The sequence below is a fragment of the Canis lupus genome, chromosome 6 (assembly GCF_011100685.1).
Source record: "Canis lupus familiaris isolate Mischka breed German Shepherd chromosome 6, alternate assembly UU_Cfam_GSD_1.0, whole genome shotgun sequence".
Classification (NCBI taxonomy): Eukaryota; Metazoa; Chordata; class Mammalia; order Carnivora; family Canidae; genus Canis; species Canis lupus.
Window position 1 is genome coordinate 44,278,852 of NC_049227.1, and position 24,459 is coordinate 44,303,310.

Genomic DNA, 24,459 nt, shown 5'->3' on the forward strand with positions numbered 1-24,459 from the left:
GAGAGAAAGTAGAAAATGGAAAAATTAAGGAGGTCATTGTAACAATTTAGCTGAGAGATTCTGAGTGCTTGGTTTAGGTAATGAAGAGAGAATGGAACCTGAATTTTTGAGGAGGTATTTTTAAAGTTGAATCAACAGAAGTTCATTATAGTTTCAGGGAAGGAGAAATTGGAGCAGAGGAGGGGTTGACAGAGAATGAACATGCAGAAGGTATGAGGAAGAGGGAAAAATTCATTGCAACTCTCAAGTTCCCAGGTTAGAAGATGGAGTGAATGTATGTGCATGAATTAAAATCGGAATCCAGGGGGATCCCTGGGTGGCTCAGCACTTTAGCGCCTGCCTTTGGCCCAGGGCATGATCCTGGAGACCCTGGATCAAGTCCCACGTCGGGCTCCCGGCATGGAGCCTGCTTCTCCCTCTGCCTGTGTCTCTGCCTCTCTCTCTATGTCTGTCATGAATAAACAGATAAAATCTTTAAAGAAAAAAAAATCAGAATCCAGTATGTTAGGAAAGGTGTAGAGTTGAGTTTTGTATGTGCTGCATTTGAGGTGCCTGTGGAGCCCCTGGGAATGCAGATCTGGAGAATGGAGAAGGGACTCAGGCTACAGGGAGGCACATGGTCCTCAGTTTGGTGCCAACCATGAAACCAGGTGAGAAGAGGCAAGAAGTTAGAGTATGTGTAAAGTTAAAAGGAGGTGTAAGAGTGCTGACATACTTTGCCTTGTAAATATTTGATTGATTATTTGTATTACTAATGGACTCATATGAAGCAAAAGAAATGGCAACATTTTCCTGAGAAATCTGCAAGATTCCATTCAAGTTCTCACAAGTAAACTGTCTGTCATATATCAAAACAGGTTACTTAGGTGGAATCCTCTGTGTAGAGCTGCGTGACTGAGCAAGTGAGCTAACCTATATTTGACCCTCAGTTCTCATCTATAGATAACCCAGCCCCATATGGTCTTGCTGTGTTCACTCTTGCTTCACTGCAAGGAATGCTCTTTATAGTGGTCACAGAGATTTTTTTTTTTTTTTGTCAACTAATGTGACATTAATCCCTGTGTAAGATCTCACCTCTTTCCTTGGCCCCTGCCAACCTCTCTTACCTCATCATCTCTTACATCTCTTCTCTTTACTTTGTCTCCTCAGCTCTGGCTGAGGGATCCTTCTTTCTGCTCAGGCCTTAGGGTCTATGTATATGGTAGGTACTTAATATGAAATGAACGAATGACTGCCTTCTAGGTTTGCTGTGAACAATAAATGTGAAAAAAATACTAAGAGCCTATTATGTGCCTGGTGCATTAAAAGTATGAAACAAATGCCACTTTTGATCATTCTTGTCCTTGTTTACCTACCTATAATCCTGATATTTCTCCATATTTTTTTAATTCTAATTTACCTTTCCAACTCTTTTCAACCAGCCAATTTATTGTCTTCAGTTTTTACATCCTCACAGGCTGTAGTCCATGTGTGTTGACATCTCTCTTCATTTGGCACTTGATATGATTTTATCTGATTCTCTGGGCTTTTTCATATGTGTATTCTCCTGGGCAACCCTATTTCTTATTGTACTTAACTCATTATATATGGATTCCTGGTCTTAGAGGACACTGAGCATATAACAGCCTTCCTGCATGAAATTCTCAGGAGAATGGGAATCCTCCGGGGACTATGTCCCAGGACTACTAAGGGATTCTTACAACTCATAAAGTACTCTTCCTACTACATTATTATTATTATTATTATTTTTAAAGACTTTATTTATTTATTCATGATAGAGAGAGAGGCAGAGACACAGGCAGAGGGAGATGTGGGACTCGATCCCGGGACTCCAGGATCGCGCCCTGCACCAAAGGCAGGCACTAAAACCGCTGAGCCACCCAGGGATCCCCCACTACTACATTATTTTGTGGATTTGGAATCAGGAATTTGTTAATAGTAGCCAATACTTATTGAACACTAACTCTGGGCCAGGCAAAGTCCTAAAAGCACTTTACATAAAATACGTAACTTTATGATTTTGATTTTATGAGTAGTCCTTATACTTACTGACTTATCAAGGGTCACGCTGTTAGTGACTTGCAAGTTAGGATTTAGGCCTGGGTGGTCTAATTTCAGATTCCTACCAAAAGTATAGTTGACTATGCTTTTGTATTCTATAGTGCTCCAGGAGCAGTTCCAGAGTCATAGGATTTTTATCTTTTAGTGTTTAATTTTAAAAAATAATATGCAGCTATAGTTTTTTTTTTTAATTCCAACATTTCTTCCCTACCATTCTACTTCACCATTTGGAGCCTAATTTCATGTAGGACAACCAGTGTTAACAATATTTTCAGATTTTTTTCTTTATTATGTCTTTTTTTTTTCTTTTTTCTTTTTCTTCTTCTTCTTCTTTTTTTTTTTTAACCTCCGAGTGATTCTCCTCTCAGCTTTTGTCTTCTGAAAATCCAGCTTAGGGGCACCCTAGTGGCTCAGCCGGTTAGCCATCTGCCTTTGGCTCAGGTCACCATCCCAGGGTCCTGGGGTCGAGCCCCATGTTGGGCTCCCTGCTCAGCAGGAAGTCTGCTTCTCCCTCTCCCTCTGCTGCTCTCCCTGCTTGTGCTCTCTCTCTGTCAAATAAATAAAATCTTTTTTTAAAAGTCAGCTTATTCCTCATTAGTTGGGGAAAGGTAATAGATGGTCAAAAGATTGGCTGTCTATTACCTAAGTTGATCCTTAGAGAAAGGTATTCTATCTCTGTCCCAGACAAGCTTCTAAAATTAATTAAACTCTTACTTGCTTGGGACCCATTTACATTTCTGAAGGAGACCTACTTCTATTCTACAACTCGAGGCTGATGAATTCTTCAAGTTCCCAGGACTGAAGCTGTGATTTGACAATCCATGTGTGACTGTATCACCTTGATGTTCAGAAAAAAGCAGGCCTTCCTGGCTAAGGAAGTAGGGTGTGATGCTCTTTCCAGTGCATGGCTTTATGGACTCAAGAATCTTGTGAAGACAGTTTTGTTTTAGATCCTTATGTTTTCTCTACTTCTCTGTTCATGAAGAACTATAATTTTTAATCAGGAATACAAAAATACTGCTGTGGAAGTGGCCATGCTTTTCAGCATGCAGCAGAACATTTTCCTAAAAAGTGAGGTCACCAGAAGCATGGAGCAGAGAAATCCCAGATGGCACTAATATTTGATTTCATTTTTAGCACGCTCATATTCAGCAGATGGATTGGAAGGCTGACCTCTCTGACACTTCTGCATCACTGCCTGCTACTCCAATTGCTTTTGCGAATGTTTTTTCATAAGGCTTCTCCTGGTACCTCAGAGATTGATGCCTGGTCGCCCGCCTGTGTTATGCTTCATTACACCAAGGCTCTGTGTGGTTGAGAGTTGCTGTATTCTATAAAAGGGGAAATCCTAGCTCATCAGTATCTCAAACTTTTCCTACACTCTCTCAAATTGCTTGTAGCGTGTTGAAGAGCATCATCTTAGCTTCCTCCATATACCTCTGATTTATATCAGTTTTTTTTTCGTTCTTTTCTAATTTTTCTGCTTTCTTCTGTGACATAGGTAAATTATGAGTAATATAAAAAATCTTCTAGAAATGGCTAAATTGATGATTTCCAACAATCTTATTATATTACGGTGAATATTGTTGAGTTCCATCTCTCAGAGAGGACAGACCTGGACTAGAGTGCCTGACTCTGCCATTTCCCTTAGACTTTAGTATTAGCCTCAATTTCCTTGTTTGTAAATTAGTGATATTCTTAGTGCTGAGTAGTCAGGATTGCCATGAAGGTTAAAGTAACAAAAGTTGTTTGGTCATCATAATATTGGCACAAAATCACTTTGGTTATGTTATTTTTTGCTTAATCTTATGTCAGTGATGATCGTTTGCATTTTGCTTGTTTTCTTTTGCATATGCAGGTAATAAAAATAAAATATAAAAACTATAAAAGTAAAATATAAAATTTATTTGGATTACAAGGAAAGCAAATTGTTAAGGAGGAAGTTTTTACTGACCAGACGATGTTTTGTTGCAAAACTTTTTATAAAATTATTTTCACTTTTATAGGTCATGACATCATCCACATACCTATTTAGAGATGGCTTCTGTGGGAATGAACCATTCTCTGCCCCTCCCTCCCGTCCGCTCCATCTAGTTTATATTTCAGTGATGGCGGCTAGAGAAACTATCACACAGCATGAATATCCAGCAGGTTTTTGTGTTTTTCCTGGCAGGTTGACCTATGTGGCCATTCTGTAATGTTCTCAGGGAATCCTCAATTCTGAGGAGGATTAGTTTGCTTAAATCCTTATGTGTTGCTGCTTTGCACACAACCAGATTTTGGTATATATTTTAATGCAAAGCCTACTTTTGGCTTAGAGAACATTGCATATTTAATACCCTTTTTGCTTGAATCAGATCTCTACCCAATGTGATGTTGATGAATTTAGGTTTTAGATGATTAAACTGCTATTTGGTTGTGAAACTTTCTTTAGGAAGTTACTTTTTTTTCCCCTTTTTATAGATCAAACATAAGGCCAGACTATGCAGACTCCAATTTCCATGAGTTCAAGATGCACACCTTCAATCGGGTTACATCCTGCAAAGTCTGCCAGATGCTCTTGAGGTAAGCTCGCAGGGTCCCGTGTTTCAGTTTAAAGGAGCTGGTATAATTGCTCCATGTTTCCTACTTTTCTAATATCCCAGCCAAAATGTTTGGAAGTGGGGAGATGGCCTTGACAGTTTTGAGTCCACAGACCTTTCCTCAGCCTTGTGCCTGGATCCTTCCTTTGGAACCAGGAAACCCTCTCCCTCTGCTAAAAGACTTTGCAGAGCACTGTGTTCCCCTGTTTTCTTTCTTTTGTGATTCCATATAGGCAGATTTTAACACCTTTTAACATAATCACTCTCTAATTTTACCTTTCAGAGGAACATTTTATCAAGGCTATTTATGTTTTAAGTGTGGCGCGAGAGCACACAAAGAATGTTTGGGAAGAGTAGACAATTGTGGCAGAGTTAATTCTGCTGGTAAGTCATGTTTATTGTGATTCTGCTTTTAATTAGGATATAAAACTTGATAAACATAATTAAGGTCTAATTTACTCTCAATATGTGTTTATTATGACATCTCTGCTTTTGAAACTATCATTTATAAGGACAATTAAAAAATTGTTCAAAATTCCTGTGACTTTTACACATACCTGGGAGGCAGAGGCCTTCAAGGGGCGTTTGGAAGGTTTTGTGCCACTCATTTCATTCAGCCCAGACCCCGAATCTCATTAATGCTGTACAAACATAGCCAAAGCACACAAATGAAAGGACAAAAATAGAAAAAAATATTTTTCACTTCTATCTTAAGTCCTTAAATTTCTCCCTTGTTCTCTTAAATATTCAGCTCAGAAATGCTAATGATGCCAGAAGTAAACATCACACAGACTAATTCATGAATTAATGAATTGAATACATTGTCATTTTACAGCATTTAACGGAGAGCATATATCCTTTGGATTTTATGTAAATATTTTCCCCCTTGGTTTTTAAAAATAATGCTCCATGACTGTTACATGAGCCAGTTGCTAAGACTATTGGCAATTATGCATTCAATAGCCTTTTGCCTCTTTCTGCTCCTCTTGGGCTCTCTTCCTCCTCTTTCTTTTCTGTCCTCTTTATTCTTTTTCTTTCTTCTTCTTTCTCTTTGTCCTTTTCCCCTGAGTTTCTCTTGTGTTTTATCAATAAGACCTTTCAAAATCAGTAAAACTTTTTGAACAGAAGAAAGGGATCTTTAACAGCTTGAGTTCAAAAGGTAGCCATGTCAACCTTTGATTTTCCCAAAGGAAAAGGTGGACATTGAATTATTTTGGATAATATGAAGAAGAGTGAAGCAGAATAATAGCTCATTTCAGAGCTGAGTTCAGAAAATGGGCAATTGTAGAAAAGGTGTGAACCCCAGTAGAGGACTGGGATCACAGCACATTCCTCTCACTCTGCTCCTTCAGTAGATGGTTTTTAAGGTTCCCATGAGCCATGAGCTCCCCATGCCAGGAATGGGTTAGTTGGAAGGATCCTGGGTTAGTTGAGCACCTGCACTGGGCTCTCTGCCAGGCCCTTCCTGCACAAACTCGTTCAGTCCTCAGGGCAGCAGTTCCCATTTTCTGATGGGAGACAGACTGTTCACACAATTGACGCAAAGTCTGCTAAGACAAGGAGACAAGATTAGCACCCATTAATGTTTCTGAAGGTCAGAGACAGTTTACAAAGTTGTAAAATATAAAAGAAATGTTATCTATTATTATTGTTATTCTTCAGTTGTCCACCTGATACAGTTATACAGTTTATCATTTAAATTTTTGTTGTTCTGTCTTTATTTGGCCCAACCTTTCATGTCTTTGAGGACAATTAATATGTTCATGGTAGGGCATTTTTTTTTTATTAACTACCCCCCTTCCCAGCCCTGTCTTAGGAGTTTGTCTGTGAGAAATGTGAAGTGATCTCATAGTTGGCATGGTTCTTGCGTTCTACTGGAAGAGTCCAAGAGAGTAGTTGAGAGTTAAGCAGAAATGGTGGAAAATCTCACTCTGCCCTTTGCTAGCTGCACAAGCTTGGGGGTGTTACTTAAGCATTCTGAGGTTTTGTTTATTCTTCTGTAAAATGGAAATTAGAGGATTATCATGAGGATCAAATGAAATAATGTTGATGCTTAGCACAGTGCCTGGGCACAATAAAAATTCAGTGCTTTAATCCATGGTGCTGTGATGAGAAGCATAGGTTTTTGTTTCTTTAAAGGGATGGGTGTAATCTGTATCTTTGCTGTTGTTTTTATGATGTGAAGCAAATGTGGATAGAAGAAATGTGAACACCAAACTTTGAGGTGATAAAAATGAAGGATGCGAAAGGACTTTAAATTTTTAACTTTTACTTGAAAAAAGTCAATAGGAAACAGTTGGGAATTCCTGGTCAGGCAGATAAAAAAGCGGTGCATTACCTATTCCCAAGTCATCATTCCGTTGTGCTCCAGCCTTCAGTGAGTGACTCTGGATCAGGAGACTGTGTGTGATGGCAGTAAAGCCCGAAAGATCTGGAGTCTTGGTCTGGTTTGAATCCCTCTCCACAGCTTACTCACTGGGTGACACTGGGACCAGTTACTTAAACTTCCTAAGTCTTAGTTTTTTTTTTTCCCCCTTCTAAAATAGAGGATAATAATAATGCCTGTAGCCTTTACATGTTTATTTTCTTAAAACAAATGCAAAGTACTAGGTACCATTCCAAGTATATTTCTGCCATCAACTCATTTAGTCCTGTGCAAATCCTTTATAGTTGGAATTACTGCCATTCTTATCTTACATATAAGAACCCAAGGCACAGAGAAGTAAGTAACTTGCCTTAGTTGCCTAATCAATAGAGCAAAGATGCAAATCCAGGCCGTCCAACTCCTGAATTTGTTCTTAACCTCTGAGTTCTGCTCCCAGTCCTGTGAAGTAGCTATGAGGATCTATGGAAATGTCTTGAACGCATAGTACCTGACCCTTAGAAACAACCGTGGTAAAATCATGAGTTTGGTTTTCTCTGAGAATGAAAGAGATTTTCTAATTCTTACTTATTTTTATTTTTATTTTTTTTTAGCAAAAACATGTCAATTCAATTAAATTAGTAACTACCAAATGTGTTTAGATTTCAGTCCTTTGAAGTGCTGTGAGAAATTCAGGACTCCCTGGGACCATGTCTGCCCTTTCCTGTGGAATGTCTGAGAGCTGGAAGATTTTGGCACCCACCTTCAGTTCTAGGACCTTTTATTTTAAGATGAAGAAACTGAGTCATAAAAGCATGAAAATAAAGTAACTAAAAAAGGGCTATTATGCCCTGCAGATTATAGATAACACTTACTTAGATATCATTTATTACAAGCAACCTCATTCTCTAAACTGTTACAGAATTCACTATAAAGTAGGAAAGAACATTTTTAAACCTCTGGCTAGATTTACTTCTCGGAGTTTTGAACATAGTTCCCTTGCCCTCTTGATTCTCTGCCTTACATCTGGTGGTGGCCTCCATCCTCCTATTTTACATATCTATGTCTATTTCTCACCCTTTCTGCCCTTTCTGCCCTTTCCTGCCCAAGATTTTAAAAGACTGATGGCATTGAGTGCACATAGTCTGTTAATTAGTGGTATGAAGTAGGAAGAACCTGCCCAGGCGGCTTCCCTGTTTTGCCTCCAGATTAGGATTTTCTGGGTGGCCCTTAGTAGTAAGGGGCCTTGCCTACTTCTCGCTGTCAGCAGTCCTCTCCCACACTCCTAAACACATGCCCACTCAACATTGGAAGTTATGACATCCAGTCCTTGAACTCACCTGTTCCCGCACTGCTGTGGGTAAAGTGTGAGTTTAAGCTTGGCAGGGCTGACGTGAGTGTGGTAAGAGAGGCAGGATTTTGAGCACGTGGGCAAGCTAGCCTTGATGGGTGTTTCCCGGCCAGCAGAGAACCGACACTGGCTTATGTTGTACACAGTCCTCTGTTTGAGGGTCAGGACCTGGATGCAGTGAGAGCTGCTTGCACTAGTTCAGCAGTGTAGTTTTCCATGACTGGTATGACATTTGGGAAAATGTGGAGGTAGAGGAGGAGGAGGGCAGGAGGAAGAAAAAGCTATATCGGGGCCTGGAGACATAGTTCCCTGGGGTGGGCCTTTTTCTGGCTGAGAATGTCCCATCAGTTCAGGAAAACTTGACTTGGAGGGTGGGATCAGCTAAATTCAAAGCAAGAGAATAGTATTGATTTAAGGCAAACTCAAATGCTTACATAATCCAGGTTCCCACATAAAATTGTATCCTAGGTGAGTGACTTGAGATTGACCTCCACTTTATAGAACTTTATAGCTTTGTTGCCTAACACAGTCCAACTATATTCTCAGGAGACAAAAAGAGATTCCAGTCAACTCAGAGTGAGTCAGGAGTCTACTTGTGGTACAGAAAGCTGTGTCTCGTAGGAATGGTTACACTATAAACATTGGGTAGTTGGGGTAGAAGGCAGTTCCAGAAAGTGGAGCATGCCAATATCACTCAGCATTGGTCCAGATAGAGAAGAGGGACTAGTTGAACAAAATGACATAGTAACCCAAGGCCTAGATGAAGGTGAGAGAATCTTCCATTCTACCTTCTAATTGTCAAATGCACTGGTCATCACATTGCAGGCCTCACCTAATTTGACCTTTCTCTTTTATTCGGCACTGTTAACCACTCTCCTTGCCCCTCTCCTTAACATCCTGCCATAGCCCCCATGCCATCCTTTGGATGCCTGATTAATCTCCCTGGCATTAACTATAACCTACACCCAGGTAGATAAGTCACCAGTTCCACGTAAGGCTTTTCTCTTGAACTTTGGATTCAAAATGTCTATCTTCTTCTCTCATATCCCTTCCCAGGTGTCCTGCAGTGACCTCAAATTTCACATATCTAAAACCAACCTCATTAGTCACTAACACAAACTTCCTCCGTCTTAGTTAAAGGTCCAACATCCATACACTCACCCGAACCTGGGTGTCAGCCTTGATTTACCCACCTCTCTCATCGTCATTCACTTACCTGGTTTTCTTAGTTCTCCTCTGAAGGCTCTCTAGAATCCACTGAAACGGTATTGCTGTAGATTAAAAAAATAAAATTAAAATCTCGATTTCACTTGTTTGGGTGACAACAAAAGTTTCCTAACTCCTGCTGTTAATTATACTCTTCCTTGTATGATTTCCAACATGATTTTTATGAAAATCAATTCTGATGATGTGATTCTACTGCTCCTGTACTTTCTATTCCTTACAGAATAATGTCCAAACTTGAATTAAACTGGAGCCTCTCACTGATAAGAACCATACTTAACTGATACTCTGTTCCCTGGGAAGCCATGGTAGATGGATGAGTGAGTGGACGGACTGACAAACACATGGACAGATTAATGAGTAGAAGTGTGGCACCAGGGTTCCTGGGCTCAGAGGATCACTGTAGTGTTAGACCCAGAAGCAGGAGGCTGTGGGAGATTGGACCAGTTTTGATTCTGCCCTTGTAGACCAGAGCCTGACTAGATATAGGATAAGTGAAATAAAAATCTTACCTGAAGCCCTGCCTCGTACTTTAAGAATGAAAGATGGGAGACTTGGCACACCCTTTGCATTCCTTTCTGGTATTTATGCAAGGAAGGGCTCCTGCCCTGAGCATCAACCATCAGCCTTTTTTTTTTTTTTTTAATTTTATATGTATATAAAATTATATATATATATATTATATATTTTTAAGAATTTATTTATTCATAAGAGACAGAGAGAGAGGCAGAGACACAGGCAGAGGGAGAAGCAGGCTCTCAGCAACGAGCTTGTTGTGGGACTTGATCCCAGGAGCCTAGGTTAGGTTATTAAGTTATCAAGAAAAAGAACTAGCTCACAGAACACCTGGTAACAAAAATACCTCAATTTCTAGGGAAATACACTCCCTAATCCAATCAGTCCCATTTTTAGAATTCTTACTTGCTTCTTACTATTTCTTCTCCTTGAAATACACTCCCTTTTCTCCCAACAGTTCCAAGATCTACTCTTGCTTTATTTCATTTCTAAGCTCTTTGCCAATCATTTTCCCTCACTTTGGCCACCCAACAGTAGTCTGAATTAAATTGTTTCCTAATTAGTTTGTGTGTAGGTTTTATGTATTTGACAATGTTAGGCAACTAAAACATCCCTAAAGCCCTTCAAATCCCACTGGCTTTAATACATAACCGTTTATTTTTCACATTTGCACTACTGGCTGCGAGTTCCTTGGCCCTCCAAGGGAGCTCCCTTCTAAATAATGGCTTCGGGATCCAAGCTGGTTCCATCTTGTGACTCTGTAAACTCAACACATAGCTTCCTGGATAGCTGCTAATAAAACTTCTGGACTGAAGTGAATAACACTTTTTTTTTTTTTTTAAATCACACTGTATTGGTTAAAACTACTTAAATGGCCTCAAATTAATTACAGGGGGGAGGTGGATAGTGTAGTGGGGTACATGGATGGTTTGGTGGGCACAGCTCTCTCTGCCATTCCTCATTGCTTCTAGGAGACTGTATGCTCCTCCACATAGAGAACATATTTCTCATCTTTTTATTCATCCCTCAAATCATTACTCCCTTTTTCCAAAATAGGAATATCTTAGCCCAAACAAAATCTTTAATAGTGTTGGAGGTGGCTAGATGCTAACCAATAAGCATGTGAAATAGCTCTCTGGCCTTTTTTTTTTTTTTTTTTTTGTGGAAGTTAAGCCTTTGGATGTTGTCTTCCCTGAATTTAGAAGCCTTTTATTTTTCATGCTCTATCTCCTTTAAATTTACCTAATCTTCATTCATCCTCGAAATAATAATTACTTGGCCAAAATGCAGTGCATTTCTGAATGAAGGAAGTAATACATTCATATTAATATTTGACTATGACAGATTATTAACTCAAGTGCATTTGAAGTATGAAAAGAGGGTGCTTTAACTTTTGTTTTGTTTTTTGTATTTATAAAACAAACTATGCAACTAAGAAACAAATTTGAAGGTTGGGTGATTAGTTTATGTCTTAACATTTGAGAATTTGCATGGATATAAAGAGCGGGCAATTTCACTCTCTCATTTTCACTGAACTTGAGTTGACTCCCTCACATTCACCATGGCAACCTCGATGATCAACACGTACATGGCCTCTGAAGTGTGCTGCCAAACTTTCCAACCCTAATAATGAATAGGTATGAACTCCATTATATAAGACTCTCTCAACAAGTCACTGCAAAGCTGATGTAATTCTAGAGTGGCTTGGCTTTCTCACAGCTCACCACCGTGAAGGTCTAATCCGAAACTGCAATTTTGGGGGGACATTTGTGTTTTTCCCCTGCTGAAACCCTGTTGTTCCCTTCTTATCCTGACATTGATCAATATAGCTTGCTTTGCATCCTCTCAGTTTAAATAAAGAAAGTAGCACCGGAAGGCAAATATTGCTGGAGCAGACAACTTCGGTTTAATGCATCTTTTCCTTTAGTGGGAATGCAAGCCTCAGCTGCTCTAATATTTAACCGAAGCAGGTCCCCATTTGCTTCTCTGTTTAATCGCTCTTTTATCTAGGCCAGCTGCTGCTCCTGCTGCTGCCATAGCCATTCCTAATTGGAAGCAAGGTGTCTCAGTATCCTAATGGTTTAAACCTGCAGGATTGCTACCTAGACCCTGCACCCCAAATTGGCATCAGAAATAGCTTTTTTATAAATAGTATTGCAGTATTTTATCATAAAAGAATACAGTTTTATTTCTGTCTTCTGCCGGTAGGTATTTTATCAGGTTACTTTTACATGAGCTAAGTCTTGATCCTTGATTTCATAATCAAAAAATGACTTTGGTTCTACTTCATATTAAAGCCTTTCCCATCAATTAGTTCTCTTTCTTAACTTACCAAGAAAATTTTATACTCAAGGGTACTTATTATTCCTTCCACTTAACTATTTAGGTCAGTTTAATGATATATTAATGATTATTAAAGTGAACAGGAAAATATTATGTAGTTGTACTTCTGTTAGAGCTCCTGAGAAGACTTGAAATCAAAGCCTCTTTCTAAGTGTTATTTATAGTTTTCTTTTTTTTCCAAAATATTGCTGTAGGTCTGAGTGGTGAACATAACATTTGTGTAACTTCAAAATTTGATCGTCCAGCTGTCTTTTAATGTCTCACAAAACTAGCATGTTAGCCATGATAACAAGGCCCCTTCAGAAGCTATACTGGTTATTACTTTTCTGTGGCCCCTTTTGAGACCAACAGTCTTACTTGGACATTGATTTGTTTAGTCTTAACAAATAGAACTTCAGATAAGAGACAAAGCAAACTGTGCAATAATGTATTCACTGAGAGCCACTTGTATTGGAAAAACAAATATAATAGGACTGAATTTTTTGTTTAAACAAATGAATTGTATTAAATGAATCTAAAGCCTTGGTGAAAAACATTTCTTTTACACAAATATGCACATTGAGCCCTGTGCTGGCATTGAAGATAGAGTTCTGCAAAGCCTCCAAGCACCTCAGTAGTAACACCCCTTCTCTGAATTACATCAAACCAGTTGGGACTTGATGAAAGAATGTGAGGTATAAACCCCTTGAGGGCCTGTGAGTCACCATCTAGAAAGGCTCTTGAAAGGGTAAGAACATTTTATAGTTTGATCAATAGGAGTCTGAGAATAGGCTGCAGGGTAAAGACAAGTTGAGGATTAAAAACTTTTAGAAACTTGAAGAATTGAATTACTCTCCTAAGGAAGTTCCCAGGAGAAAAAGAGATGGAAAGAAAGACTTTTTCATCATATCTCAAGCAGCAACCTTTCTGTTGGGTCAGAATTCAGCTAAAATAGATTTGATGTCATCAGCCCTTATGACTTAGTCTTAATGCAGAACTGTGACACTCCAAGTGTTTTTTAGGGACCCGAGTACCTGCTACATAGTAGTTTTGGGTCCGTATCAAGAGGAGGTTGAGGATGGTGTTGGAGACTTCAAAATTAGAGCAAGTTTTCCATAGACTTTTTAATAGAAAGAAGTTCTTATTCTATTTTTCTGGCCAGAATGAGCTTTTACTTTGAAAATGTATGAAGCAGTGTGGGTAGTGTGGTCTTCCTCTCTCCCACCACTGTTATTTTAATACCAGTTAACAAGCTGTTGCATTAATATGGTTATCAGAATTTAGATTTTGTTTGTAAAGGAGGCACGCAGTTCAATGCTAGGGCTGCTAGACCAAGTATAAAAGTAATCACCAGAAGAGTCTGGATAAGAACTGCTAAGCTTAGAACAGATTCTAAGAGTTATTTCCAGTCCTTTGGGTTTTACCCTAATCTTATAAAATTTACAGAACCCTACCATGAGGTAGAAGTAAATAAAAGCTGAGACTTTCAAGAGCTACTCTTCAGGTGCTAGGCCCAGCATGAGATCAGAGTGCGAACTTCTCCACACCAAGTGCATGGAGGAAATGTGCCTCTTTCCTGGGTGACAGGGTACCGGGTGGACATGATAGCCATGAAGACAGGAAAAGGTAAGCCCTAAGTAAGGACTAATGCCCTGAGAGTTGAAGTCGCGTCCAGCACAAAGCTCCTTTTCCATTTTTCCTACTTGGGTTACACTGAAGAGGGCTTGTGTAGTTTTTAGTATATCTAATCAGAATTAGGAAGAAAGCTGGTTTGCTTGATGAGACATTAAAGAGAAAAAGCTGGAGCCAACAGGAAAGAGGCAAATGAAAGAGGGAGATTGGGTGAGGTGGTCAGCCCAGGCTAGATTGCTTCTGGCTTTATACTGGCCCCATATATGCCTCGCTGGGACCTCTCACTCTCTTTATTTCTGTAATAGGTGCTCACTCGTGCAGGGGGCCAGCTAACTTTCATTTGAACCCTATGCAACAAAGATAGGAAGAGCCTGTCATTGATCGTCTTCTGTTCCTACATCTTATTTTCTGGGTAAAGAGATGCAGGTGTCTGCCAGTTAGAGGACCACCTGTGATACCATCTTTTCCCTGGGAACTTCTTGAGTAACCAGATGACCCTCGTGGAGCATGGTGTGTCACCTGCTGCTGCCACATGGCTGATCATAGGTTTTGTAAAAAGATATGAAACATTTAAAGCATACTATGAAAGACCTACTTGTAAGGACACAAACACACTTCTATGCAAAGGGTCAGAAAAAAACATATAGCCTTTAAATTGAAATTAAGTTACATATTCATTTATGAATGCTGAACACAAAAGACCTGAGGTTTTTCCACTTTAGAGGACATCTAGTAGTCCAAGCTTTCCTCAGTCTCCTTGGATGGAAAACTTAAACTCTTCTCCCATTTGGTGCTTCTTGCAGTTTACTATTCTTAGCTCAGACTCTTTAATGCACCAGTAGGAGAAAAAAAAGTAGTTTAGGGCTATTCTGGAATATAGGTCTTTCTGGTCAAACCAGTGAAACAGGTATCACACCTGCCCTGTTAGGAAACTAAGCTCACCTAACCTGGGTTCTAAGTCTGGCCGTAGCATTCAGCCAAATGGTACTGACCTGGACCCTCTCCACAACACTGATCCTCTCGGGCCGTCATGCTTCTGAAACATTGCATATTTCTAAGTGAGGAGGAAAAGAGGTGAAATAGCTTGCTGTCCAGGAACACTCCTTGGTAAAGGCAAAGGAATACTCCTTGGCCAGCCTCAGACCTGGCAAAGATGCCTTCAGAGAAGGCAGTCCTCCGTGAAAGCGAGGGTGATGGGATTTGAAACTGCCAGAGGAATGCGGACTTAACTTTTCTCCGGAAAGGTGACTTTTTGGTCATGTGTCTTCCATTTTCATTAATCAGGAGTAGTCCTTTATAAAACAAAACAAAACAACCTTCTGTTCATGCCCCAGGCAGCTTCTTGTGCAAAAACGATCTGTGTCAAGCCAGTCAGGTGTTCTGGCCAGAATTTTCCCCTTGAACTCTGGTTGTGGGACTTCTTGGATCCTCTTACAGAAGTTTACAAAGCTCTTGTTTAGGTCTGCTGGTTCTTTCCTGACATTTCCCTCAGTGTCTTCTTTTCTCAGATCCTTCTTGAGAGGGTCATTTTGGATGGGAAAACCATAGGCATAGGCTCAAAAGGTTGAGGTGTTTTCCTTCACAGTCTGGAAAAGCGTTACCACGTCAGGGGCTTCTGGGAATGGGGAAAGGAGATCTCATCCACAGGTGCCCATGTGCAGCGTGTGCCTTTACTCTCAGAATGACCCTGTCCCCTTCTGCCACCGTAGTCACCTGCAGGTCTCAGGGCCCTTCTGTCACTGCTGGTCACTTTCAAGAACTGAAATGTGGTAAAGAGATTGTTGTTTCTGTTCACAGATGGAGAAACTAAGGTTGAAAGGGAAATTAGCATTGGAATCGAATCCTGTCACTTTTTATTTCCCTCTTTAAATCAAACTGTATTTCCCCCTGAATTAAAAACAATAGTTATAGCCACTTAATGAAAAAAAAATCCATATGCAATATTGTACAGCGTTAAATTCGCAATTGCTGTAGTCGGCGAAATACCTCTGTAACTTAATGTGTCTGGATTCTTAAAACTCGGTGTGTTGAAAGACAGGTTCCCACCTAGCTTCCTCTCATCCATGTAAATTTAGTGCAAGCCTCTGTTTTAAGGAGCTTTATGTGGTTGGATTGACATTGCTTAATCAACAATTGAAAAAGTTAAGCATAACCTAGAAGTCATTTAGAACTATGAGTCACTTTCCTGACAAGCCAATAAGGCAAGAGAACCTGGGTTGCAAAACAATTACTAGCCCAGCCTGAGGGACCCTGGAAATATATTACAAGTATCAGTTAGGGAAACAAAGCAGCAGTGTTTTTACCAAGCTGCAGAGAACAAGCTAAGGTTGCTAACCAAACAAAATAACTTTACACTGACAATGCCAATTTTTACATTTGTTTCAGAACAAGGGACGCTCAAACCACCGGAGGTAAGATTAACATTTAATTTTTTTTTTCATAACTTTTGCATTTCAGGTTGTTTGCTAACTTAAGCGGTCTGGAGCTTTTTAGCATGTTAAATGTGCCCCTTAAAATGGATAGAAACAGAACTAGAGTGAACAACTAAGTGCTTGTGAATGCACAGGTTAAATCAGAGGAATTTTCAATCACTGTCTGAAGATCTTAGGTAGAGGAAAAATGTGAATTTTTAACAATGTGTGTGAACCGGAGCCTTTCAGAACGCTGGGTACTTATTCAGGTAAATTTCAAGCATTGTAACAATGTGCAGCACTGGTTTGGGGATATTTTCCCCTAGTTTCCTGCAAAATTCCACAAACCCCTGGAGTTTATAAAACTTAATGCATCTATATTCATTCCTTTGGAATGGTCCTGCTAGTACAAAAGGGAGGTAGCCTTCATCCCAGGGAATTGGTAGACCTGTCCTTGTCATGAAACGTTGCATTGCTGCCCAACATTTGCTAGTCCTGAAAAGTTCTAACATTGCTTGTCTAAGGATATGAATTCATATTTCTAGTAGTTTTCTATTTGAACACAAACATGATTTGTATCATATCTTATTGATCGAAGCAAGATCTGATGACATTTTCTTTTGGTTTAACACAGCCTAAGGTCTAATGGCTTAGAACCATCTGATCCTTGTCACCTCTCAGAATAAGCTATTTTTAAAGAAATACGAAAGAATAAAAAATTTGACAGATTTTAGACAACCATTGCCTTGGCCTTTAACCAAAAGTAGCAAGTTTCTCACCTGACCTCCCAAAAATAATATCACAGAGAAAATTAAAATATAAAATGCATGTAAAATATAAAATGCATGTGTATGTGATTGGTTATGTGAACCAAAAGTATCGTAACTTTAGAATTTCAGAGTGAAAGAATGACAACAAATTATACAAAATTATATTAACTGATAATTATAGATCATTAAAAGTAATGAAATACTTTTTAATAGGCTGACATTTATATAGTCGGTAAAAATAATGAAAAGTACAGTAAGACATCAAATAAGTAATCATTTCTGCTTCTCTTTTGCGTAAGCATGTAATTTGCACACAGAGTATCAATAGTGATATGAAGATGCTCATAAGCACCTCTTTGGTGTTATCAGCTAACTGTATTTTAAAATCTAGAATCTAGAGCAAGGAGTTCAGGTTCTTCTGGGGCTAAAATAAATTAATGTAAAATTTCTTTTAGTGTTTAGTTGACAGGTAAGGTTTTTCACAAGGACTGTAAGGATGCCTATGAAGATCTTGGAAAGCAGCTTGCTTTCTGTCATCCTCATGCTATCCTTAGATTTTTGACACAGTGTTCCTTTTAGAGGTCTGAACTTCTAAGTGTGACTTCACAAAAAATAGGAATTATTTTTTTCCAAAGAAGATGATTTCACTTGTTTTTATTTTAATGTGAAGTGAGTGTATTTACAGAAGGTGTACTAACAAGACATGGTGAATAATTTTCACGCAATACTAAATATTCTCTCCAGGCATTTTATCCTCTTAAAAAATTACATGGAAGCCTATTATGAAGTAAATTAACTTTCAGGTTGACTTTTTTTTAATGCAGTGTCAGTGGTTGAGTGAATTGCCTAGCTTTGAATACAATAAGTGCAATTTTTATTTAAAGTGTGATTTTGCTAATAATCTTTATTTTGGATGCATAATTATAGTTGCTGCCCAAACCAGTTGGAAATCTTAGCTTGGTTTAAGGAGAAATGTAGCAAAAGAACATTAAGAAGCATTATTTCACTATATACCTCCCCACCAGGACTGTGTGGAAGGCATTTTAACTCTCTGAGGCAGATGTTTGTATGATGCTCAGGACTTTTACCAGAAGTAAACAATTTTCTCTGTGATCTGCTCTTCTTCCCACCTCTTGAAGATGCTCTTTTTCTCCATATACCAGTTTGTAATCCTGTCCTGTTCCCTTTTCAATATATATATGATTGTGACTTTTTTATTTTTAAGTTCACACTTCATTCTCAAGGTAGATTGTTTTTAACAGCCACAACATCTATAGGCCTTCATGACCACACCTGGGATGTTCATCCCACGTTCCATTCTGAGTGGACCTTCAGAAGGTACCTCTAGCTGTAGGAAGTAAGTTATCATTATGTATCTATTTAACACATATGTACTCTACTTTTGTTGGTGAAATCAACAGAGAATTAAAATTAAGTTCTTCCAAGAGGCAAGAAGAGATTCTTGGATGATAAAAGTATTTCTTTAGAGAAAGACAAAGTAATAGGTAATGAAGCAAGAAATAACTCAAACGCTTCTTACATTAGGTTAGTTGGTTGTCCCCTCCCCTGCCCCTTCAAGGTTGATCTGAGCAGATTGAGAAGGTTCTGAAAATCAGTTCTCCTGATCTCATGGGGCTGAACCTGGCAGCTCCCAGGGATTGCTCTCCTCTTTCTGCTGGGGACAAAAGCTCTGTCCTAGGCTTTTGACAATATGGGTGGGGGAGGGGAGTGAGTTGGATGGAATATGACAGAATGACCATTGAAATTAGCATTTTAAAATTTTAAATATACTCTGCTAAACATTTTAAAAATTTCTTATAATGTAAAATACTTTTTAAGTATAATAAATCTCCAGAGACATTTGGTCTAAATAGCTAATTTTTTTTTTCCAATGCAACAGATTATAATTCCACTGCCCATTCCTCCTATAGAAAAGTTTGTTTTCAGGGTCACTGATTTTCAGGAGGAAAAACCCAAACCATAAGCAGTAGGCCAATAGCTTAGAAAAATCATTTGTAATTTGTATGCATTTAATTAGTTAAAATACCATAAAGATGATAATAATAATAAAAAATAGGCTGTCACTCAGTAATCCTTACTGGATGATAGAAACTGCTCCAGTCATTTCACATAATTCATTTAATTCTCATCATAAACTCTGTGAAGTGGTGCTGTTCTTATCTCCATTTTATAGGTGAGAAAACTGAGGCAGAGATGTTAACTAACTTATTCACAATCAAATAGCAGGTCCCAAGTGACAAGGTCTGAATTTGAACTAAGGCAGTTTGATTCTAAAATCCATATTCTTAGTAATTATACCATGTTCTCCATTTTTTTCATATAGTGTGATATTAATTTAAGGTGTACAATACAGTGACAAGTAGACTCTTTAATCCCCATCACCTATTTCACTCACCCCATCCTCTGCTCCTCTCTGGAAACCACCAGTTTGTTCTCCATATTTAAGAGTCTGTTTTTTTTTTTGTTTGTATTCTTTTTTTCTTCATTTTTATTTTTTAAAATTCCATATGTGAGTGAAATCATATGATATTTGTCTTTCTCTGACTTATTTCACTTAGTATTGTACTTTCTAGGTCCATCTGTGTGTTTGCAAATTGTTCTCTATTTTAATCCTAACTTCAAGCTAATATATAGCATTGGTCTTGAACTCAAGTGCTCATTTTCACATTTTTAAGTCCATAAATTTTAAATGATACTAGTTTAGGGATTCTAGGAATAGGACCCAAAGGTTGAATTCCTTCCTTGTCTCTAAGCATTTTGATTGTAGAAGGTGTTAGAGCATAGAAAGACAGCTTCTACTGTACATTAAGAAGGTGAAGGGATGTGTAGGAAGTAAATAGCAACATGATATTCATCATTATATATTTTCCTGTTGAAAATATTGTCCATTGTGTTCTTTGTCCTTTATATAGAGAGCTCTAAAGATATTGTAACATTCAGATAGAAAAAAGAGTTTCTCTGAAAGCAGCTTTTATCCAAATTATCAACTATGAATCTTTGACTGTAATGCTTCCCCTTTTTTGTGCCTTGGCTGTCAAGAAGCCCAGAGTGACATTTTCTTCTCACTTTATAATGGCTCTCTTTATACTAGTTTTACCAGTACAGCTATCCATCCTGCTCTACATAGTTTAATGCTGATTTTAATGGTCATCTTTGGTTTTTACAAATCCACTTTGAAAATAGTTAGGTTAAAAACAAAAACTTGAAAAATTTCTCTAGTTGCTTTCACCTTGAGAATCCTGAACATCTGCCTGATGGGCTTCGAGGCCATTGTGAAAGCTGTCAGACCCTATTTCACCCATTTAACTTGTGAATGAAAACAGTAGGAAGAGCCCTAAGAAAAATACGTGGCTAATGTGTGCTTAACAAAGCTACATGTTCTCTGAATGAAACCCAAGTCCCCTCCACACATGGGCACAAACCCCAACACACATAGGGAGAAAATTGCTTTTGTGAAAAATCTAAATTATATGGTGGTTATAGACTCAGCATTTCATCCCGTTGTATAATAAAACATGATAATCAAGTCCTATTAATTAGTGAGATTACTATAGTTATTAGGTAGGAACAAATTTAATTCCATGTGAAATTGAACACATAATCATGCATTTTCAAACATTTAAAATTTCTTTTGTTTCGCATCTTATTTTATAGTTTTTGTAATGCACTATTTTTCTTAAGGCTTTCTTTTCTGTGATAAGAATTCACTTTCATGGTTCACAAGATGCATGCCTGTTTTGTTTTTTTCAAGAACTGAGATGCAAGTGACCATAATTAAAACACTATTCTCATTTAAGTGTTTGGTGAAGTCAGAGCTTCAGATCTCCGTTGTGAGGTTCTCCAGGGTCTGACCTGTCAGCCCTCAGAAATAGCTGACTTAGAGTTTTGGAGATTACATGTCTTTGCTGGGAGCATTTTCTAACCAAGAATAGCTACTTCGGCTTTGTTCTCATAATTCGTATAGTCATTACAACTTTCAAAAAAAAAATTTTTTTTTGAGTCATAATACCCAGAGATGGTAAAAGATGTTTTCTTTTCTATGATGTAATATCAACATCAAATACAAGGGGAAGGCTTATTAGAGAAGCAGAAAAATTAAATTATAAAAACTGTAGAACCACATGTTTTGATCAAATTTAGTCATACTTTAAAATGGAAAATGGAACATTGGCCTTCCAAAGTATCACATTTTAATACAATTTAATAATGTGAAATCTTTGTTTTGCTTTGTTTTATCTCTCTGCACAGAAACGGACCAATGGACTCCGAAGAAACCCCAGACAGGTGGATCCAGGTGTGTTTCTGATTATATGTTTATAATCGTGACTTCAGTTAAGCGATTATGAAAGTATATGGGACTTGCTTTAGAAATCAGACAGATTGTTGGCCTTTGTTCCTGGCAGTTTGGTATGTGATGTGTGACCAGGAGGCGCCGGTCTAATGCGTAAATCATTTACCTGACGATGCTTCCTGGGACAGGCTCACATGATGAGTAACCACCAGTACCACACTCTTTCAAGAACCAGCAGTTGAACTGGTTACTTTCTTACTGAAACAGCCGCAGGCTGCTGGGTTAATGCTAATATATCCTTCCCCCACCTTCTCGCTCCCAAATATGGAAAGAAAATCAACAAGCTGGTACTTAAAAATTAACTTTTCGAAGGAGGTGGAGGGAGCTCATAAACTAGACAATCTTGACACCCTCCTCATTTGGGAAAATAGTTTTCTTCACCCTTTATCTGTACTATTTTAAAGTTCGAAGAATGAATTTAAGGACTTTGTGAACATGTATCTTCCTTCGGGACCAATTATTTGTCTGCAGAGAGCATTCAGTTATTTTCTATTTAACATCATGAGATTTGCCCTGCCATTATTTTAGTATAATTATTTTTCATCCATTAAGTAATGCCTTCCACAGTTTAATTATCAAAGATTTGTTATGTATATGGTCATATTGTGGGTAAAGGGTATACACATAGCTAAAGGACTCCAAATATATGAACTTGATAATAAATTAGGTAAGGCATGAAGTAACCCTGCTGGAAAATAATCTGGATTATGTGTTTTGTTTTTTTTCTCATCATAAACAGTGTTCACCTAGTTGTAAAATTGAGCTTTCAAAGCATTATAGCTTTTAACTGAAACCACACCCATGGTAGCCATGCCAGTTTATGAGCTGTTTGAAAAGATTTATAGGAGCTTTGTTGCCTCTGGCTAGAAATTGCCTCACTTATGTTCTGAGATCTGTTTAAATCTTCTAACTACAGAACAGAATTGAGCCCATTAAAAAAAATAGGGGTTCTGGTTTATTTTAATAGTTCGAACTTTCCCAACACAATACCTTTTACAGAGGATTCTGCAATAATATTTAGAAGTGACTTCTATTTAGTGGGAGTATATGACTGTCAGCATACTTTTTTTTCTTATTTTGTGTGTCGTATTTTTATTTCAGAAAATGATCTTTTACAAATAAGTATTTTCTCTTTCTTTTATGGGCATTTTCATTTAATCCATTCTCTTCTGGGGAAATGCATTTCCATAGTGTGTCAGTAGGAACACATTTGACAAGTAGCAATTTGCTTTATAGCCAGAATTTTTAGGAGCCCTTAGATTATTTAAAGAGAGATGTAGTGAATTCACAGATTGTAAGTATAACAAAGTGGACCAGTAATATGGTAGTTTATCCTCAAGTTAATGGCTCTGTATAGGTACAACTGTTCTGATATTCTTAATTGTCCAAAGATTTTAGAACTTCATGTTCCTGTATGTTATGTTTGTAAGAGAAAAACATACACACACACCCCTACACACACATAAATATCGTATATCATATAGTCTTCCATTAGGTATGGTAGTTATATCTGAGCGTTTTCTCACTTCTCCACATGTGAAAAAAAAAAAAAAAAAAAAGCAAAAACAAATAGTTGATGATCTTGCCTGTTGTAGATGCTAATGTGGTAACAACTGCTTCTCCCTGACAGTGTCTTTTGATGTTAGACTTGAATTATGTGTTGAGAGTTGGTTGTCTTTTGGATCTTTGCTTCTTTCAGTTGGCACATTGCAAAGCTTTTTTGTTCAAAGTTAACCCTTGCTTGATCACTGCCCTGTGCTGAGTTGGTCCTGATGTGACTATCACTTAGCATATTTTCACAGTTTTTACATTCATTCCAAGATGCTTAAATAAGAAATCAGCAAAATTGAGGCTTCCTCAGCAAGGGACAAACTGCATCCAAGGGGCATTATTGCTGTTAGTGCTTTTACCGTGGAAATTTCTTTAATCTTTTCTAGCTAATTTAGTTGATATCTCCAAGTGCTAACACACTGCTTCCTCGGGTCTCACTTAGGGTGGTTTGTAGAAAAAAAAAAAAAAAAAGATTAACTGTAAACTTTTTTTGGAAAGGAACTTTATGCATAGTTTTGTGGGTAGTAGGTGCCTAATAAGTACTTGGTAAGGGAATTAATGAATAGCTGTATGCATTTTCTGCATGCATTGGCTCTCTTGCTTTTTAAATTGCTCCTCCTGACAAAGTGGTACATGTGGTAATGGAGCACTGATTAATCTAGTGGTAAGAAAGACGCATGGCTCTGAGACACATTGCCTGGGCTGGGGATCCAACTTAAGTTCTTATTTGCCGTTGACCTGTGGCAATTTCTTTCTCTCTTTTTGCTGTAATTTCCTCATTAAAAGGACACTAACAATAGTACCTACCTTACGAAGTTGTTGAGAGCATTACTTGAGTTAATAGGTATAAAGCGCTTATAACAACATCAAGTATGCAGTGAATGCAAAGGACTGGCAATTATTTTAATAATTATTTTATGGTAGAGCACTGAACTTAATAGGGGACATTTAGTCATGTGTAGAAGAATCAATAATATTTGCCAGTATGACTTTGTGAACAGACCCAGAATTTTATGTTGACTTTCCGTTTAATCTAGAAGTTACATAATTATAGTTGTTTTCAGATTTGCAGTTATTCCCTGCTTATCTAATTTAGGTCTCCATGATGTTTTGCCTATTTTTAAGAAGAGAAGCAATCGACAGTGGTAGGGTTAAGTGTTTTTTGGTGACATTAGAATAATATTTGTGATTGCATTAAAGAAACAAAGCCTCCCAAGTTGAAAACATATATTGTGGGGTTCTATTCAAACAAGAAAAACATGTGAGCTGTAGGTTTGCATTGTGTCTTGTTAGCACATTTAAAAC

General features: G+C 38.1%; 1 protein-coding gene and 1 long non-coding RNA gene across 5 annotated transcripts in view; one reads left to right on the forward strand and one right to left on the reverse strand.

Annotated features, from left to right (window-relative positions):
- Positions 1–24,459, forward strand: part of VAV3 (vav guanine nucleotide exchange factor 3) — a 352,116-nt gene that overhangs the window by 219,674 nt on the left and 107,983 nt on the right. For all 4 annotated transcript variants that reach the window (XM_038541166.1, XM_038541164.1, XM_038541165.1 and 1 more), the window contains exons 16-19: positions 4,525–4,626; positions 4,927–5,027; positions 16,436–16,461; positions 21,501–21,546. In XM_038541166.1, the coding sequence (XP_038397094.1) occupies positions 4,525–4,626; positions 4,927–5,027; positions 16,436–16,461; positions 21,501–21,546 (275 nt within the window). The remainder of the gene's footprint in view (positions 1–4,524; positions 4,627–4,926; positions 5,028–16,435; positions 16,462–21,500; positions 21,547–24,459) is intronic.
- Positions 4,178–15,646, reverse strand: LOC119872245. The gene is made up of 3 exons (XR_005361063.1): positions 15,043–15,646; positions 9,573–9,627; positions 4,178–6,190 (listed from the first exon to the last, which is right to left on the reverse strand). It is a non-coding gene; the product is annotated as an uncharacterized LOC119872245 (long non-coding RNA).